This window comes from Lactuca serriola, chromosome 2 (assembly GCF_051521515.1).
Source record: "Lactuca serriola cultivar US96UC23 chromosome 2, Lser_US96UC23_V15, whole genome shotgun sequence".
In the NCBI taxonomy this organism is placed as follows: Eukaryota; Viridiplantae; Streptophyta; class Magnoliopsida; order Asterales; family Asteraceae; genus Lactuca; species Lactuca serriola.
In genome coordinates this window covers 107,892,074-107,913,644 of record NC_136409.1, presented here as the reverse complement: position 1 = coordinate 107,913,644, position 21,571 = coordinate 107,892,074, and the positions used below count along the sequence as shown (strand labels likewise).

Genomic DNA, 21,571 nt, shown 5'->3' with positions numbered 1-21,571 from the left:
AACCCACAAGTTCGAAGGCTTGAAAAGTTCAAGATCACTCAAGCCCTTTTGGCAAGTAAACATAAAGAAGGAAAGTCGGTGTGTGCACACGTCCTAGGGATGAAGTCACACATTGATAGGTTAAGAATGTTGGGATCCATTGTCTGTGAGGAAATGGCTGTTGATTGGGTTCTTTAGTCACTTCCTAACTCATATAGTGAGTTCGTAAGAGAGTACAATATGATGAACCACGACGTGACCCTTATAGATCTCACCTATATGCTTATTGCTGCTGAATCAGCAATGGTTTGGCGCAATAGAAAAGCAAAGTTGATTGGTGAATCTGCCTTCATGGATATGGACAATGGCAAAGAAAAACATGCTATGATCGAAAAGTTTGATCATAAGAGAAAGGCAATGTCTGAAGTAGTTCCATGTGCTGTTCCAAAAGAGTCGATTTGCTTTTATTGCCGAGAAAAGGGGCATTGGAGACGAAGCTGCCCTATTTACCTAAGAGATCTAAGAGATGGGAGAGTCGAAACGTATGGCTCTAATATAGGTAAAATCCATTAAGTAACTCTTTTAAGCTTCTATTCTAGATTCTTAATACATAATGTGATAAGATTACAATTGATGTTTTATATGATCGAAGAAAAGAAAGGAAGCTTAAGGGAAGAAGTGAGCAGAATCTAACCGTGAAGGAATGGATTTCGATCGCATTTCTCGAAGATTAGATTCTTGAGCTACTACTTAGAGTTAGAATTAGATTTCTAAGAAAGATGTATTAGCATAGTTTTTTCAATGAATTGCATTGTAAGGACAAATTTTTCCGCAATAAAATAAATTTTGATTTTAAATTTTATTTATTTATCCTTACAATGGCGTGTATGAAAAATTGATTATTAAACAATAATGGATTTGGTTCTTATTTATGTTATTTATGGAAAGTCGAGAATTTACCAAATAGGGAGAGTTTCTCATCGCCCAAGTTTCAATTGGACAGAAACTTGGAATCATGCAACTTGGTTGCACAATGAATGAGAAATTTCATATTTGGAAATTAGACTATTCATTGACAAAGTGTCAAGTGAAGGACTAGGAGATCGAGCACACAAATTTGTGTGTTAATCAAGTCCACCATAAGAGTAACAATGATATTCGTCATGATTTACTAAAGGTTTAGTAAATATGATTATACTTACAAGATTAAGTGTAATTATGAATTGATTGAAAAAGTTTAAATCAATAGCAAAACGAATAAGAAGAATCAAGTAGGCAGAAAGATAAAAGTTTCTCCATTCTAAGAAGAAGGGAGAGTAGGTTTTATGCTTTATGATAGGACTTAATGATTAAGAACCATATCTCAATTGATCCTCTAAGTGAGTCTTAATACAATTGTATGTATAAGAAGAGGAATCAAGAATTGAAGAAATGGTTAAATCAAGAAGTCAATCATACTTCGTTCCAAAACAAGTCTTAGAATTGAGATTGTGAAATTGAGTGGAAAAGTATTAAGAAGGTTTATAACATTCATCAAATGTGGAAAGTTGTGATGTCTTGGATAAGACAAATACCAACTAGGACCAATTTATGAAGAGTTTTGATAAAAGATACACTAACTCTTGAATATTTGTTTGTCAAGAAATGTTTTGACAAGAGAATCTTATATGTCAAGGAGTCAGTGGGAGTCTTAATGGTCTTGAAAGGTTTTAAGAACAAATCAAATAAACCTTATCGATCATCACTAGCACACGAGTTGAGGTTTACAACCTATCGTGTTGACATTATTTTGTTTCTGTGCCAATCCAATCGAGTTAATTATGCATGTGAGTCCTATGAGTTCTCATTTGAATGCATAAAAGGCAAGGAACTTGATCAATGGAAAGTAAATTGATAAGAAAAGGTGAGCTGCTTAACTAATTGGAAAACATGGTGGGCAGCTGTGCTACCATAAAGGCAAGAAATCGAGATCAAGAAAGTTCGATCCATATGAGTTTGAATTTGTCGTAAACTTTGGTTTTAACAAATTCACATGGATAGGAACACATACACCGTTTAAATCTAAGTGTCATAAGATTTCCTCATTCATGAAAATGATTGTGAGGAAATGCTTTCACTAAGAAAGATTTTAAGAAGATAGTGATTGTAAAATTGCATTCTCGAATTCGATCATGGTTACGGTATCCCTTTCCATAATTTGAATTGTGAGGTTTGGCAATTATTTACACACACATGTGAACTATCTAAGGCAAAGGTGTATAAGTTCAAGAAGCCTTGATAAAAGATTATCAAAGCATTAAGTATTAGAAACATGAACTTAAGAAATTCAATAGGTATTGTTTTTATGAAAGTTAAGATGTTTATGAATACATGTCGAAGCTAGTGGGAGCATAAGTGTTATGTTTTATAGTAATCATCATGATAGTGGGAGCATAAAAGTTATGATTGTATGATTATTATGGAAAGTATTGCAAGTTGGCAATATTAATTATAGAAAACAAGAGTTATACCTTGCAAAGTTGTAAGGGTTGTAAAGTTGTTTTGCTATAATTAAGGGAGAGAATATTATGTTTCATTTCAAATCTAAAGGATTAGGTTGAGAAATGTTAATAAATTTAGTCAAAGGTACATAGTGTGTTCTTCAAATTTCGATTATGATTACGGCATTCCTCTTCACAATTCGAATTTTGAGAACATAGCAAATAAAACATTATGTGTCGTGTCCCACACGCTTCGGGTATAGGATTGATTGCAAATGCTTTAATGTTTGACCATTCTAAAATTTTCCAAATGTCGAGCGCATTTAGAGGGAAAAGGGACTAGAATTGGTTTTGACTAAAATAATTAAACAACTATCAAAGGACAATCCAAAGTTTGACGAGGATTGGTCGCTTGTGAGTAGTTGGAAGCATGGTATTGGATGGACCATATCGACATTATTATGAATAGAAAAGATTATATTAAGAATGAGTTGTCATATAGAAATTATGGAAATGTTTCCATATTGGATGGACCATATCGACATCATTACGAATAGATAAGATTCTATTAAGAATGAGTTGTCATATGGAAAATATGGAAACGTGTCCATATTGGGAATTGAATATTGAAAATCTATGTCTAGATTAGAAACTTTTATGCAAAAGGATGTTCAAAGGAATGTACTTTGAGTGAGAGACATCATATCTAAGGAATTATATTGTAACAATCTCCGATAGAGGACGTTGTAATATCATTGGCAATAGTCTTTGTGACTTTGGTGCAATGACATTACGATAGGATGATTGCATAAAATGTTAGAATCAAGCATATTCTATAAGTGGCAAGAATTTGATATTCTTACACTTATGAAAAAGGATTTGGAGTTGTGAAATGAGAATGATTGGAAATATACTCAATTTGATCTATTTCACAAAGTAAGAACCATAAGTAAACATTGTGTGCATGCTAGGAGCATGGGACAAGTGTAATAATTCAAGTAAGAATTTGATTACCCGAAACGACAAATAATGAGTAATCAATATGGTGATAAATAAAAGGAGTTTTATTTATACTCAAAGGTTTGAGTCCATATGGGATTAGTATTATTCTTATGTTTTTGCATGTTTTGACTTCCAGAATAATTGAATTTATCGAATTATTCGAACAGGCCACAGTCATTCATATGTTGGAAGTATATATGAATGAAGACTATCGTGAATTGGTGTGTGGATTGTCTAAAAGAGTATTAGACATAAGCAAATGTTTGCTGCAACGTTCATGAGTGCTTATGAATATGATTTGAGCATTGGATTAAACCCACGCTCACTTGGATCACTCCATGAATTGTATCACGAGTGATTGGTGAGATGATAACATCTTGTATTCTTGAAACCGAGATGTGTGAGTTGTATCTTGCAAATCGGTTGCACATTGATAATAAGGAAACGCACTAGTAACTTGGTGTTATAAAACTTATTATTGTATGTGATTCGGTGAGTAAGTGCAAGCAAGCATTGTATCAAAGTTTATCCGTTCCTTTTATCCAAGGTAGGATAAAAGCGATATCTTTGGGCCCCTCGATGATTTTGTGATGACAAACGTTAATGCTCGGCCGGGCTAGGGCTAATTTGATTTGTTCAATTAGTCAGTCGTCATAAGTCGGGAATCGAGATATAGTACAAAGAGAATGATTTGAAATCATATCTCATATGATATCTAGAATGGAGGAATATATGATCCCTTATCTAAGGACACGCGTATCTGATAGGATCAGAGTTGACAGCGGCTTTGGAAAGCTACGATTGCAGATCAGGATCTGAAGTCATACGCATAATAATTATTAGACTTATCCAAGTGGGAGACTGTTGGATTAGTGTCTAAGTCCATAACTATTTTGGTATGTACTTGACCCGATGGTGCATGGTCCTTTTGGGTTGCCTTCACCAAAGCAACTTGATAGGATGAATTATGGAGAGAAAGGATTAAATATGATTTATTAATATATTATGAGAATAATATATTAAAGGAGAAATCATATTGTTTAATTAATATTAGTCAAGAATTAATAAGAATTAAGTTTGTGACTAAAAGAGATTAATTAAACTTAAGGGACTGGAATTGTAATTATAGGATAATTGCAATTTGGGCTATGGATTGCCTTATATTAAGGAGTGGACGAATTCTATGGGGAAACCCATTAGAAATCGTCCAAGGCCCTTAAGAAAAGGAGTCCATGGGTTGCTTAGGGCTTAAGCATCCAAATTAGGGTTTCCTTGTTAGATAACCCTAATAGCCTCACTATATATATGTGACCCTTATGACCCAAAAACGTGGCTAAGACTTCTCTAGGGTTTGTAGACATTTTTGGGCAGCCTCCATCCTCTCTCCTCTTCATCCTCTTGCTTATGGTGTTTGTGAACCATTAGAGGAGTGACAATTGTGACTCTAAGCTTTCTAAAGTCAATACAAGGAGATTTGGGATTGTTATTGCTACATAACAATCAAGGTAACATCTTAAACCTATTCTCATGTTAATATGATTACTTGAATGCTAGAATTAGGGTTTATAGTCTTGGATAACTTGCATGTACAATAGAGAAACCTAGATCCAAGCATTAGGGTTTGTATGAGCACATAGAATGTTCTTAGGACCAAAACCCATCAGTTTGGCCGTGTTTGGAATCTCGTAGTCTAGCAGTTCTTTAGCGAATGGTGATGTAACGCTTCGTGACAAACAATCTTGATTCGGTATGGGTAGTGGTCCGTACATGCTATTGGGTGAAACGTGTTGTACGGTTGTGCTCCTGGGTAACTATAGGGTGCATGATAGTCTGGATTTGGACCATAGAACGCTTGTTACTGGAATGGAAGTTGAAGAAAATGGCTGGAGGATATGGGTTGGCGTTGGGCTTGAAGGTTGTTCATAGTGGTTTGTTGAAAGTAGGCGTTTGTGGTGGCAACGGGTGCGCCTATCATACACGACAAAGGGAAGAAAAGGGGTGATTGATTTTCCATGACTTGAGCCAACGGTGGTAGGGAGAGTGTTGGATGCATGCCTATCGTTGCTTGGTTTAGAGGTGGTGCTTGGAGTAACGGCTGAGCACCAGTGGCTTGGTTAAATGGCAGTATCATCTGAGGGATTGGTGGTTGTACCTGCATCATCAGGCTGAAAAATGGTGGCATTTGGGATATTGCAGGTTGCACCGATGCTGGTTCGCCTAATAGCGGCGTTTGGACAAATGTGTCCGGTGGCATCATCGTCTGGACTGTCGTCTTTTGCTGAGGCGGTGTCGACGTTGTGGTATAAGCGTTCGCCCCCGATGACACAAGTGACGACTGAGATGGGTGTGTCATTGGGGTGGTTGATAGCGGAAAACTTGATGGGTTTTGAGCATTCTAACACTTCCTAAGTGTACATGCAACCCTAATAACCTTGGATCTATGTTTGTCTAATTATCATGCAAAGTTGGATTTCCAAGGTTATATTCCTATCTAGCATACATGGGGAACAATTTTAACTAGAATGAAAGATAGAATAACTTACCTTGTTGTTGCTTGTGTTCCTTGAAACCTTGTGAGCCTAGCACCCCAAGTGTGATGCCTCAAATGCTTCACACAACACCAAATGCTCTTGGAAATACTTATGAGAGAACACACACTTCTTGAAATCGGCCAAGCCCTCTTGTTTTCTTAGTGTAGCCGATTTTGGTGGAGAATGGGATCCTTATATAGTGTTGACACATCTAGGGTTATACCATGTAAACCCTAATGTGTCATGACTCTTCATTTCCATGACCCATGGGTTTGTAACTCCCATGGAGCATCCATGGAGCATCCTATGGGTAGAACCCAACTTGATAATCCATGGAGCCTCTTAGCCCACTATGCAAGATATGGATGATTTACATAATCAACCCATATATTTAATTAGTTCTCTTTTGACCACTTAATTAATTCTAAATTAATTATTGATCAAACTAATCAAATATTATTATTAATATATTAGAACTTATAATATATTAATAATCTCCAAATGTTATTTCTCTCATTTAGTCTATCCAATTGCATGGTGCCATGCAACCCAAATGGACCATGCCGGGTCGGGTCAAGTACATACCAGAAATAGTTATAGACTTAGACACCTTATCCAACAGTCTCCCACTTGGATAAGTCTAATAATTATTACTGCAAGTATGACTTCAGGAACCGATCGGCAATCGTAGCTCTTTTCAAGGTTTCTCGGAACTGAGAAGATGATGGTACGCCATTTAAGATAAGTGATCATATAATCCTCTGTTCTAGATATCAGCCGGACAAATACATGGAACATTGTCTTGCTTATTGTCCAACATTTGTTTCCCGATTTCCGATTTGTTTGACATAGAACTTAATTGAACACATCAACTTAGTTCTGACCGGGCCCGGTACATGGGTCAAAACAAAATCATCGAGGGGCCCAGATATCAGCTTCTAATCCAAGAAGGAACAGATAAACTTCGACTCATATGTTTGTTCTACCACTCATTAAATTACACACAAGAGCACGATTTATAACATCGAGTTACCAATGCGTTTTTTCGTACAATCAATGCATAACCAACTTGTAAGTAACAAATCATATCTCTAGGTTTGAAGACTTATACGATATTACCGTCTCACGATCACTCGAGATAGAATTCCATGAAGTGATTCCAGTGAGCGTGGGTTGTGTCCAATGCTCAGAACTTATGAGCACTCATGATTGTTGTAGCCTTGTCCAAGACCTCTACAACCAAACATGACAGTCTTGATTCATACCTACTTCCGACATATGACTGACTATGGAGGTTTGAATAATATGTTATACCAAACAAAAATTATTCTGGAAGTCAAAACATGCAAAAAAAAAAATATAGTAAATGATCGACAAGAGATAGCAACACCTTACTCATAAATAAAACAATTTTTATTCATCATCAAATGTCAATTACACTTTACAAATTTCGAGGTTATCTAACTACTAAATCTAATATCATCCTTCAGCCCTATGCTCCGAGCATGCTGAAGATGCTTAACCCGAGTCAGTCCCTTTGTGAGGGGATCTGCCGGATTCTCATCTGATGATACCCCCTTTGCCACGAGGAGTCCTTCTTCGATCCGATGTCTGATGAAATGGTATTTTCTGTCGATGTGTCTGGATCTCCCGTGATCCCTTGGTTCCTTGGCTAAGGCAACAGCACTTTCACTATCACAGAAAATTTCCATTGGCTCTTTAATAGCTGGTACAACTCCAAGGTCTCCAATGAAGTTCTTCAGCCACATCGCCTCCTTTGCTGCCTCGCTAGCTGCAATATACTCTGATTCACAAGTAGAATCTGCCACTGTCTCTTGCTTGGAACTCTTCCAAGAAATTGCTCCTCCGTTTAGGGTAAAGACCCAGCCCGACTGAGAGCGGAAATTATCCCTATCAGTTTGGAAGCTAGCATCACTATACCCTACTACTCTCAAGTCATCACTCCCACCGAGGGTAAGGACCCAGTCCTTAGTCCTCTGTAGGTACTTGAGGATATTCTTTACCGCAGTCCAGTGTGCCTTGCCAGGGTTCGCCTAATACCTGCTAACCATACTCAGGGCAAAGGCTACATCGGGTCGAGTACACGTCATAGCATACATGATTGATCCTACAGCCGAAGCATAAGGTGTTCGACTCATTTCTGCTATCTCAGCCTCAGTGCTAGGGCTTTGTGTCTTACTCAATCTGGTGTTACTCTGGATGGGTAACTCTCCTTTCTTGGAATCCTGCATGCGGAATCTCTTCAGCACCTTATCCAAGTAGGTACTCTGACTAAGTCCAATTAGTCTTTTACTCCGATCTCTCAAGATCCTTATCCCTAAAATATAGGCAGCTTCACCAAGGTCCTTCATAGCGAAACACTTCCCAAGCCAGGACTTTACTTCCTGCAGGGTTGGAATGTCGTTTCCTATGAGTAGTATGTCATCCACATACAATACCAAAAAGCTAACTATACTCCCACTAGCCTTGACATACACACAAGATTCATCTTCACTCCTAGTAAAGCCAAATTCCTTGACCTTCTCATCAAAGCAAAGATTCCATCTGCGAGGTGCTTGCTTTAATCCATAGATGGATTTCTCAAGCTTACACACTCTATTAGGGTACTTGCTGCTGACAAAACCTTCTGGTTGACTCATGTAAACATCTTCAGCCAATTTTCCATTAAGGAAAGCGGTTTTGACATCCATCTTCCATATCTCATAGTCATGAAATGCAGCTATGGCTAACAGAACCCGAATAGACTTAATCTTGGCTACCGGAGAAAAGGTCTCATCATAATCCACTCCAAGAATTTGAGAGAAGCCCTTTGCAACCAGTCTAGCCTTATAAGTGTGTACTTTACCATCCATGTCGGTCTTCTTCTTGAAGACCCATTTGCACCCTACTGTCTTACGACCTGGTACATTTTCAACCAAGTTCCAAACTTGATTGTCATACATGGATTGTATCTCGCTATCCATAGCCTCTTTCCATTTAGCAGACTCGGGGCCTGCCATGGCTTCCTCGTAGCTGTTAGGGTCATCTTGACTTACTAGTGTCCCATCACTAATAAGTGTCTCACCTTCTGCACTAATATGAAATCCATAGTAATGCTCAGGTGCACTCCTAACTCTCGTGGAACGCCTCAGAGGTACAGGTTTGTCAATTGGCTCAACAGGAGTTTCCTCCTCAAGTTGAGGGCTAGAGTTTGAAGTTCCTTCACCACTTGATTCTTGAATTTCTTCAAGATCAATTTGCCTCCCACTGTCTCCTTGGCTTATAAACTCTCTTTCTTGAAAGACTCCTCTTCTTGCTACAAAGACCACATTGTCACTAGGTCTGTAGAAGAGGTAACCAAAGGATTGTTGTGGGTAACCGATGAAAATACACCTCTCGCTTCGAGGTTCGAGCTTATCATGAGTCTCGCGTCTCACGAAAGCCTCGCAACCCCAAATCTTGGTGTGGTCTAGTTTAGGTACTTTACCAGTCCACATCTCGTGAGGAGTTTTGGCAACTTTCTTTGTAGGGACTAGATTAAGAATATGGGCGGCAGTCTCTAAGGCATACCCCCAGAATGAGATTGGTAGCGTAGCTCGACTCATCATGGAACGAACCATATCTAACAAGGTTCGATTACGCCTCTCAGCCACACCATTTAACTGTGGTGTCCTGGGAGGTGTCAATTGTGAGACAATCCCACATTCCCTAAGATAGTCGAGGAACTCTGAACTAAGATACTCACCTCCTCGATCGGATCGAAGCATCTTAATGTTCCTGCCCAATTGATTCTCGACTCCCTGTTTAGATATAAGAGAGTCCTTAATAAAACACCCAAATGTAATATTAAGGCTAGGATCCAATCACAATATAATATAACTTAGAAGAGGTATGCCGTAATCTAAGCTATATCATATTTGAAAGGTAGGTGAATGACGATTCACCAATTTCCACCACGAAAACCGCAATATTTTAGTATTAGGTTTTTGAATGGTTCTTAGAAATTCCTAGATTCTTTGAGATTCAATGAACTTTTCAAAGGCATGTTTCAATCTCGAGTGTGCCCTCCAAGTTTTGTGACTGGGATACCGAGGATCACAAAACGAGGTGTGAAGTAACCATGCAAATCACTTGGTACCCTTAAAGTTTATCACTCAATCGATGTGCCGGTAAACCACACACGCTCCATCGATACTATAATAAACCCTAAGTCACCCTTTACCTACCGTGTTAAGTCCAAGTTAGTGTGCCGGTTAACCACACACGCTCCACCAACGACTTAATCAAAGTGTAAAGTGTAATTTCATGGAATAGCACCTTATTCACATTTTTCCTAAAGTAACTAAGATTGGGAATTTAATAAGACATTTAGTTACTTTATAATATTCATCATACTTTGAATGAGAATTTGTAAGTCCTTGTCTTACCCGTTCGGCTAACGACCCTCCACCGGTCAAGCAAGCGGTGGGTGAGAGTGGACACCCATTAAGTCACCATTTTATAGGCAACAACCTTATACCCACCTTATAGACCGGCTTCGTGAATGAGGCGTACTAGCGGTAAGACGACTTTGTTCTTATACATATATATATAATTATTAAATCATAATAATATAAGTATAAGGGTTGAATTTTAACTTTTAAAATTCTAAGGGTTGGAACTAAAGTTTTAACTTAACTTTACTTGTTCCAAAACTTGAGGGCAAGTTTTGTAAACTTTCAAAACTTTTCATTTCTTGTAACTTATGAGTTTAATAGAGTAATAAAATGAAGACTCTTCATTTTTCCTAACTCTTGTGTTCTTTAAATGGTTTTTAATCCAAGAGACTTTTGGTTTTCCATAACTTGAGGACAAGTTATGGACTCCATTAAAACACATTATGATCAAGAATTAAACTACCACATAGGTTACAAATAATTCCTATGATCATCTAAACATCATAAGAACAAGAATATGAATATGAACATGAACACCTTCAAGAATCAAAATCACATTTAATCTTTGTAATTTTGATAACTAGTTGTTGTAAATGAGTTAGAAAAGACATTACACCTTCTAAAACAGGTTTTCAAGTACCAAAACAATTTAGGGTAATGTTTCTAATCCATTTCCAGCAACTGAAGTCGAAATTCTGCACTCTGTCGACCCTACTCGCCGAGTGCATAAACCTACTCGCCGAGTAGGTTGAAGATACAAGTGAACTCGACGAGTCCTCCCCATGGACTCGCCGAGTCCATCAGTCAGACAGCAAGTTTTTCGACTTTCTTCAACTTTTAAGCACAAATAACAAACAAACAAGCCTAGGCTCTGATACCACTGATGGGTTTTGAGCATTCTAACACTTCCTAAGTGTACATGCAATCCTAATAACCTTGGATCTATGTTTGTCTAATTATCATGCAAAGTTGGATTTCCAAGGTTATATTCCTATCTAGCATACATGGGGAACAATTTTAACTAGAATGAAAGATAGAATAACTTACCTTGTTGTTGCTTGTGTTCCTTGAAACCTTGTGAGCCTAGAACCCCAAGTGTGATGCCTCAAATGCTTCACACAACACCAAATGCTCTTGGAAATACTTATGAGAGAACACACACTTCTTGAAATCGGCCAAGCCCTCTTGTTTTCTTAGTGTAGCCGATTTTGGTGGAGAATGGGATCCTTATATAGTGTTGACACATCTAGGGTTATACCATGTAAACCCTAATGTGTCATGACTCTTCATTTCCATGACCCATGGGTTTGTAACTCCCATGGAGCATCCTATGGGTAGAACCCAACTTGATAATTCATGGAGCCTCTTAGCCCACTATGCAAGATATGGATGATTTACATAATCAACCCATATATTTAATTAGTTCTCTTTTGACCACTTAATTAATTCTAAATTAATTATTGATCAAACTAATCAAATATTATTATTAATATATTAGAACTTATAATATATTAATAATCTCCAAATGTTATTTCTCTCATTTAGTCTATCCAATTGCATGGTGCCATGCAACCCAAATGGACCATGCCGGGTCGGGTCAAGTACATACCAGAAATAGTTATGGACTTAGACACCTTATCCAACAAAACTGTCCTCCGAGATTTGGTGGTTGCTGTCCACCTGGTGGTTCGACTGTTACTGTTAAACCACCATCGTCCGGGACTTCTCTACTTGTCGTTATGGGCAGCGGTGTTTCGTCCAACTGCGTTATTGATCGGATTGGACTAGCTGGTGTCCCGTCAGTTCCGCCGGTGCCGTCAGACGCCATTTTTGTCGTTGGATTGTGTGCTTTCGATTTCGTTCTTTGTCACACAAACGGATGGCGCCAAATGATGTGACCTTGCTCTGGTTCTCATTAGATTCCGGCAACCGTTCCTGAGTTGCCCCTACAAGATCACATAGAAAGAAGTCCGTCAGTGGTTTCCCGGGAGGAGGCTCCCGTAATGACGCTCCGACGGTCAAGTCAGTAGAGTTATGAGAGTGTATTTGGGTGTTGCTTGGGGAAGACGACTTACCTTCCGGGGTCTTGAGCGTTCCCCTTTTATACTCAGCGATCCTTCTCGTCTGTATAGGATAGGATCGCCTTGGCCGACAGGATCAGGGGACCTGATTGGATGGTCGTGCTCCTGTATCTATCAGAGCGCTGCTATTGGTCCTGCCGGTAATGCTCTGATCCTTGCTTTGTCGCCTGACTGTATCGTTTGTCTTGGAGTTGAGGGTGCCCTTGGCGGGCGCGAGCCTTTCACGAGCGCATCTCTGGTGGATGCTTATTCTTTTGCCAGAGCGCCCTGCCCTTAGAGGCGCTGGCGGGCGCTAAGCCCATCGGGCCTGGTCCGTCGGGCGTGCCAGCCTTCTGAGTTGGGCGCGGCTCTTTCGTGCTGTCTAGGGCACGTTATCGGATTGGGTTTTGGACCTTCTTGGGTAGTTCCAATGGATAAAGTTAGAAACTTTATCCTTCTCGATCATATTTTGAACTAGATCTGAGCTTTGGAGCTCTTGGAATCAAAGAAAACGACTTAAGGCATTAAGCTGTTGGAACTTCGGCAAACACGACGTGTTTCTAACTCAACACGAAGTGTTGGCCGAGATCTTCCCGACTGTTTGGATGTAGGCAGAGCACAACGTGTTTCTAAGTCAACACAACATGTTGGGGTCAACATGGATTTTTGACTTTAACTTTTGACTTTGACGAAGTGTGTCCTAAGGGGTATTTGAGGTATTTTGAGTGGTATCTAAGGATTGGTCACTGTTTGATGAATAGGTGTTGATTGGAGCTGAGATTTGAAGTCGGAACCTCATCAGCTATGGATCAGATCGAGAGGCGAGTTGTCCTCATTGTACTTTTGGGTCGAAGGCACCAAGACCGGCCCTATGTATTGTTATCCTGGTTTATCGTATGATTGTGTTCAGTAGTGATCTGTTAGATCTGCATCCTTGGAGATAGGATGATGTTATGCCTAGTGATCTGTAGGTCTTCCTATTTGCTTGTTGACTGATTATATGTTTATCTGTTATATGTTGGGTTAAGGTTGTACTGCTTCATGTTGTAGCCAACAAACCCTAGGGTATTCCGGTTATGAGCTGAGGGTCGGGTGGGGCATGCCAGACTCATACTGAGGGCTCGGGTGCATTCCATAAACGAGCTGAGGATAAGGTGGTATGCCAGACTCGTACTGAGGGTTTGAGGGTATTAGAGCATTCTAAATATGAGCTGAGGGTTGGGTAGGGCATGCCAGACTCATACTGAGGGATCAGTAGCAATCCAGATACAAGCTGAGGACCGCTTGGTATGCCATAATCGTACTAAGGGCTGAACATTTGTATTCTAATCTGATCACTGATTGGACTAGGGAGCAAGCTATATATAAGATGTGAGCCCCGTGGGCAAGCCAGACTTATGCTGTGGGCTCAAGAGCAAGCCATATATGAGTTATGGGCTTGATAAGCAAGCCAGACTCATATTGTCAGCTCAAGGGGTAATCCAGTCTTTTAGTTGTGAACCTAGTCCATGCTGTTATTTGAATATGTTATTTGTTTATGTGTTGGTATTTTGGGGGAAACTCACTAAGCTTCGTGCGTACATTTTGGTTTATGGTTTCAGGTACTTCAGTGGATCGTGGCAAGGCGAAGGCGTGACCGTTCACATTATCGGTTTTACAAATAATTGGATCTTAGGAGACTCTGATTTTAAATAATGTTTTGAAACAATGGTTTTGTAACACTTCTATTAGACAAAATGGTTGTTTTGAAAAGTTTTTAAATTGTTGAATTTTATGGATGTTACATACATACATACATACATACATACATACATATATACATACATACTTACACACACATACATATACATACACATACACACATAAACATACAAATACATATATACATTCAAATACACATATAGACATATATATATATATATATATATATATACATACATACACATACACATACGTACATAAATACATAGATACACATACAAATAAACACATACATACACATACATATACACACATAAGTACGTACATACATATACACATAAGCACATACATACACATACACATACATACATAATTACATACATACACATACAAAATATACATATTTCCCATAATTTTCATCATTTTTCATTATTTATACATTAAACGTAGATTATTTCACCTTATTGATGTTTTAAAAGTATATTTTTTTCTTATTTGTTCGTTATTATCATTGTGTTCATAAATATTTTTAGTATTAGTTACGATTTTTAATTGTTTTTGTTTTAAATACGAAAAAACGACCAAGAAAAGTTTTAAGACTCGAATAATGCAAAAAAAAGTTATAGCTTGATTTAAAAACTAATTGAATTTGATTATACAATTAATTTATTATTTTTTTATTGACTTTTTAAAAATTAATTTAATTTTATTCTATTATTAAATTAAAATTACTAGAAGTACGTTGCTATTAATAACCTAATTAAGCTAAGGTTGTAATGACCAACATTAAGTCACTAGCAAAATTAAACACTTTGAAACCATATACAATACATTACTAGAAGTAAGTTGCTATTAGTAACCTAATTAAGCCAAATGTATACATCCAATTTGCATATTCCAATTTCATAAAATTATGCCAAATGTATGCATTACATTCAATTCCAATTTTCATTTCATTTTAGAAATACAATATAACTTGCATATTCCAATTTCATACAATTAAGCATACAATTTCAAACAAATGTATACATCCAATTTCAAACAAATGCATACATCCAATCTCAATTTCATACAAATCTATACATCTAAATACAAAATTAAACAAATGTATATATACATCCAATTTCAATATCTAATTTCAATTTCATGCCAAATTTCATTTTTAAGCCAATATGGTATAAACATAAATCAGAAAACATATACAAGATGCATAAACACTTCCTACAAATCTGAAAAAACATATACAATCCCACAAAATGCATAAACATTTCATATCTGAAAATACAAAGATAATCACTCAACAAAATTGAAGAATACTAACAATTTATCATCCAAATTAATTAGCACAAAAAAAAAAAAATAGAAAATAGGGAGGAATTCGACCTTCAATGTGGGCAATTTCAGAATTGAGCTGAAGGGTCACCGGTATGAAGGGTGCAGGTCGCTGGTAATAGAGGATAGGGGGAAGGTGTGGCAGTCTTGTGGCGGCAGGAGAGGCTAGGGATTGTCGCCGGTTTCTTCCTTGGTCCTTGTCGTCACAGTGAGAAGGAAAACAGGAATAAGAAAGAAAGAAACGAGAGAAAAGGAACAGAAAGAACGAGACAGAAAAGGAAGCTGAAGAGGGGTTATTTGTAACGGGCTTTAGCTGCGACGCCAAGGTATTAGCGGCGACATTATGGCAATAGCGGCGACACCTTGGAGGGAAAAGTCAGCGCGTTTTTGCGTTCTTCTACGACCCTTCGATTGAAAACAAATCGTATAGATGAGGCTCATTTGACGCGGATCGCTGTTAGTTAGCGTTAGCGGTGACGCAGGGCAATAGCGGCGACATGTAACGCATCAATTACATGTCGCCGCTATTGCCCTGCGTCGCCGCTAATGGCGACATTTCGTGTAGTGTCAGTATTTCGTAGCTATTATGTAGTTAATCTCCTTTGTCGATAGTCCGTAGTTAACGTAGTTATTCCGTAGTTAATTAGTGACGGAGTGCCTATAGATTTACTTCCGTTGCTATTTCGTAGTTATTCCATTATTAAATTAGAGCATGCTATTTCATAGGTATTCCGTCGGTACTCGGTGATTACCTACGGAAATTTTCCGTACCTATTTTTTCGTAGCTAAATCATATGTTTTCTAGTAGTGACATTGGACTCTATTTTTTGGTGTGAAAAAAGAATATAAAAATATGATAGCTTGAAAATAACCTCTATATGCCTTAATTTTATAATATTTTTATCTAAAAACCAAATTGGGTTGAAGATGGTCTAAAAATGACAAGTAAAAATTCTACATTCTTGTGTTCTGTCGCATCCTTGACCATATCATTGTTGCCCAAATGGAAGTAAATTATCACAATGTTCCTTTATGGAAGATGATATGCAGACTTGAACATGAAGACTCATTCTCGAATCTTACATCTTTATCGCTAGGTTGCGATGACACAAATCAGTCCACTAATTTTTTATGATATGGAGGTGAATGATATGCTCATGTAAAAAACCAGTATCATAGAATTTGTTGAAAGATTTCCGTATTATATGTTTATTTGTGTCAACAATATTCAAGTAGATATAAAAAGGAATTAATATTTGTGTGGTGTTATGATCAACCAGTTTACTGCTCTGCTGTTAACCTGCAAGAACTGCAATAAAAGGACAAATGCCATAACATACAACCCTACTGAACACACCTTGTAGGAATGGGCGAACCTGGTGCCTAGAGACCCCATGTTTTTATTATTTCTTGAAACAAGCTGTGGAGATGACGTCAGCTTAATAAGTTCCATTGAGAAAAAGACACAAAAGCAAGTGCTCTTCTTCCTATGTTACAAGCTGGAACACCACTGCAAAGTCTATAGCCTCTAGATGCTTATTATGCATATGTTGAACAAAGATTTGGATTTTTTGACATGCAAATAGAATCTCACAAAAACAATTGTATATGGGCAATTTCTGCATGTTTTTGAATATGCAGTATGGGTACTCATATGGGTTGTCTCTATCTGCTTTTTCCATTTTCAATGGTATATATTTCCTATGGGCAAACACTCAGATAAATACTTCAAAGGATCGTTTATTGTTGGTATTTGGGGATATCCGTAACATAAATGATAGATTTTGCACGTTATTTACCTTGTGCTTGTGTCTGCTGGATCACATGCGCCGCTCTTTTTCTTCATGCTAAGTCCGGCCATTTCAAGAAAAGAGTTATCTTTGACTTTTTATTAGTCAAACGAGTTTTTTTCCATTCTTTTAACGACCGTTGAAGTATTATCAAGAACAACACGATGTCAATACCAGTGCAAAAAGACGAGGTTGATGCTCGCCTTTCATGTAGTAACACTGTTTTAATAGTTAAAGAATCACTTCTACAACTTCTTTAATAAGTGTTATGTATTAAGTATCAAGAATACTTCACATCAAAATCATTTTAGAAATTCGTACTCTTAGAGTTGAGAATGCCCAACTTTTGACCAAAAAAACACTCACATGGGTATGGGTGTTGTACTGTAAGTCTGTAAATGTCTATCCCTCTTCTAACACCATGTAAAGTTACTTCACATTATCACATATATATGAGAAGTACTCGATCCCTTATAAATTTTAGTCACGAGAGTGATCATGAGTAAAAGCAGTGGCCCCATGTATGGACCTAGAGCCCATATTTTCTATTAACTACAAATGCTGGACCATATATGTGATCCTTTCAATGTTCTTAGTCGACTATAGCATTCTCCCTCTCTTTATTTCGGTATCATGGTTATCATTTATTTGTTTTTTCATTAAAATAAACATTACTAGCATTCATGTTTTCATTTTCTTTGATAATAAATAAAACCTCTAAAACAAGCAGAAGCCTAGTTTATAAAAGAAAATAGTACCATAAAATAAAACAGTACTTATTATAACATGGAGAAAACAAGTGTTATTGAGTAAATATTTATGTAACAACATATATTACCAAAAGTGAAATAAAATAAAATAGGAAAAAAACAAAAAAAGAAAAAAGCCTCGTCTTCCCGTTTTGTACACAACGTCGTAGCCTAGACTGAATCCGGAGAGGGCTCTTTTTTTTTGTACTTTTTTTTTCTATCTTTTTATCTGTCAGCTTACAAAACTTAAGAAGGCAAAAACAATACAAAATTTAAAGTACAATAATTTTATTATATGTTTTCTATTTGTTGCATCTTGGTTCACAAGACACTGTAACATAATGATTGGTGTGCTTGGTTTCTTGATTCCAAGTCTTGCCAATGTCTTGTGCAACTCTTATGGCATCAAGAGATGCACCCAACAGACCTCGTCCTGTAAAGCCAACTGCATACACACCCGCTTTCCCTTTCCACCCCTCTGGAAATGGTGTCATCGGCATCCCTTCTTTCGAAAACAAGTCATTTTCCTGTGAAACGCATCTCATTAGGTCATGGGTATAAATGGTATTTCACAATCAAGAATTCTTGAAAAAAGTCGTTACCTTTAACCATGAAGGAACATTGCTGCGATACCCAGTTGCTAAAATCACCGAATCTATCTCAAGATTTGCTCCATTGACCAACTCTACACGACCCTGTGAAAATTTCTTGATTCCTGGAACTATTTTAATCTTTCCAGATTTGATCTTTCGTAGTGCACCAATATCCAGAACAGGGGTTTTTCCTTTGATGTTCTTGAGCTCTAATGGACCTTCTGATGGCCGATTTATACCATATTTTTTTAAGTTCCCAAGAATATAACTTGCAAGAATCAGAAGTATCTTGTCAACCATCTTTAATGGCAGCCACTTCATCAATGAAGTTGCCAATTCGAAAGTGGACTTCCCAGCAATTTCCCTCGGCAGTATATGAACCTGATTATCATTACAAAACAACCAAGTTTATTAGAAAGAAACTAATTAAAATCATCGCGTAATAATTAGATTCGTTTTACATGAGATAGAAGAACTCACCGAGCTTCGAACCACCATGGATGGAAAAGCATTATGGTGGCAGAGATCAAGAGAAACCTCCATGCCGGAGTTCCCACATCCAACCACCAATACTCGCTTTCCTTCAAAAACCTCACCGGACCTATAATCACAAGCATGCATAACTGTTCCATCAAACTCATCCAACCCTTGAAACTCCGGCACCACTTTCTCAGCATTCTCCCCTGTCGCCACCACAAGCCACCTACAGATATACTCCATCTCACAGTCACCGGTCACAGTCTTAACACGCCAAAGCCCACAAGTCTCATCATACTTGGCCAACTGTACTGACTCATTAAACCTCGGGTTAATCTCAAACTTCTTGGCATAAGATTCAAGGTAGTTGATAAACTGATATTTCGAAGGGTATTCTGGGAAATTTGGTGGGAAGGGGTAGTAAGGTAGTTGGCAAAATTGCTTTGGGAGATGGAGTTTTAGACGATCATAAGTCTTGTTTTGCCAAAGAGACGCAATGCAGTTGGCACGATCAAGGATCACAAAGGGAACCCCTTGTTGCTTAAGCCCTGCGCCAACGGCAAGACCAGAAGGTCCAGCGCCGACTATAACTGGTCCGTTGACCAGTATGCATCTTCGGGAGAATAACTCTTCATGTTCAAGAGCATGATGAACCATTGTTGGCAAATGATCTGGATGGTTATAACAAGCACAATGCATCAAAAGAGAGTATAGAAAGATTGAGTGCGACAGAAAACCTCTAAATAGGAAGAATGTGCAACATTAAGTATGTGAAAAGATATGTGTGGAGGGGGTGAGAGGGAAATGCAGAGGTATAAATAGAGTCTGCATGTGTTTGGGATTGGAAAATGATAGCCTTAAGAAGGTCCTTTTCTGAATGATTTGTGTGTGAATCATAACAGTACACTAATATCTTATAAATAAAAGTTATACGTTATTATATCCTCTAGTTTTTTTTTTTTTTTTTTTTTTTTTTTGGTTTCCGTACCACACATCCTTTATGAATGTCGCATAAGTATATCTTGTGATTTAGGAAATCAATATCCTAAAATGGCACAGCAATTTGTTTGAGTAGGTAGACTAATAGAAAAAAAATATATGTACTTCCTGAGTAAGATGACTAGTTAATCCAAGTTATAAATATTAGTTTGTTAAGGTTAGGCAAACATTATTATGATTAATGGAATTGAAATAATAGATTATGGATTATGGTTGTAGTTAAATTATAATCATAAATCTTAAAGAAAAAGACATGAAAATATCCAAAGTTTAGGAAAAATAGACAGTTCTTGAGCTGAGATGTGGTCCATAGGCCTCTAATTAAGTTGCTCGTTTATTTATGTGATCTTTTCTTCAAATTCCCATGGTGGGTCAGGCACATGCTGACCTACAAAATCTTGTACTAATCCCCAATTGCATTATTTCATTCAACATATTTACAGAAAACTATGGCTACTAAACAAATACTGAACACACACACACACATATATATATATATATATATATATATATATATATATATATATATAGAGAGAGAGAGAGAGAGAGAGAGAGAGAGAGAGAGAGAGAGAGAATGAATGAGAAAAAGAGATAACAATAATCATTGTGTGATTGTACCAACAATTTTGGTTAATTGATCAACATTAAATCTATGACTATTATTGTTGTATAAAACTATTTCAATAACATACTATAAAAATTATTAATTTTGGAATTCTTGAAAATTATGATATCAAAGTGGTTTTTGTTAATAGAGTTGAAAGAACAATTACAAAGCAAAATAAAAGCATGAAGAGCTAAAACTACAAGACAAACTAGGAGATAAAGATGACAACAAATAATTTATTCTCCTTGAATTATCTTTTATGATTCTAGAATAATCTTTTACTCTCCCTCAAGCTGGAGTGTTGAGGTTACAAACCCTCAAGGAGTTGAGCTCCCAAAGGTTTAGTGAGAAGATTTGCAATTTGTTGGTTGTTGGACACATGAAGTGGCAGGATCTCGTGAAGTTCAACCCGTTCTCGAACAACAAAACAATCAATCTCAACATGTTTAGTCTGTTGATGGAAGACCGTATTGTTTGCAATATGTCGGGCAGCTTGATTGTTGCAACAAAGAGGCATATCATCTTCTAGGTTGACGGTAAGATCCTTGAGTAACCAACACATCCAAAGCACCTCGCTAACCGTTGTAGCCATGACTTGATATTCAACCTCTGCTGGCGAACATGAAACCACAGACTGTTTCTTTGTCTTCCAGGACACGGGAGCACCTCCCAAAAACAACAAGTAATCGGTCCTTGAACGTCTCATATAAGGGCATCCTAAGAAATTAGCATCACAGTAAGCGACAAGGTTAAAACCACCATTCTTAGGTATGAAAATGCCTTGACCAAGAGTAGACTTTAGGAATCGAAGCACACGAAGAATGGCATCCATGTG

At 37.5% G+C, this 21,571-nt stretch overlaps 1 protein-coding gene across 1 annotated transcript; it reads right to left on the bottom strand.

Moving 5' to 3' along the window:
* Positions 1-18,066: 18,066 nt before the first annotated feature.
* Positions 18,067-20,011, bottom strand: LOC145090392 (putative indole-3-pyruvate monooxygenase YUCCA3). Its single transcript, XM_079028627.1, has 3 exons — positions 19,134-20,011; positions 18,663-19,034; positions 18,067-18,587 (listed from the first exon to the last, which is right to left on the bottom strand). Exons 1-3 carry the CDS (start codon positions 19,827-19,829, stop codon positions 18,363-18,365), a joined length of 1,293 nt encoding a protein of 430 aa, XP_078884753.1. The 5' UTR covers positions 19,830-20,011; the 3' UTR covers positions 18,067-18,362.
* Positions 20,012-21,571: the final 1,560 nt, after the last annotated feature.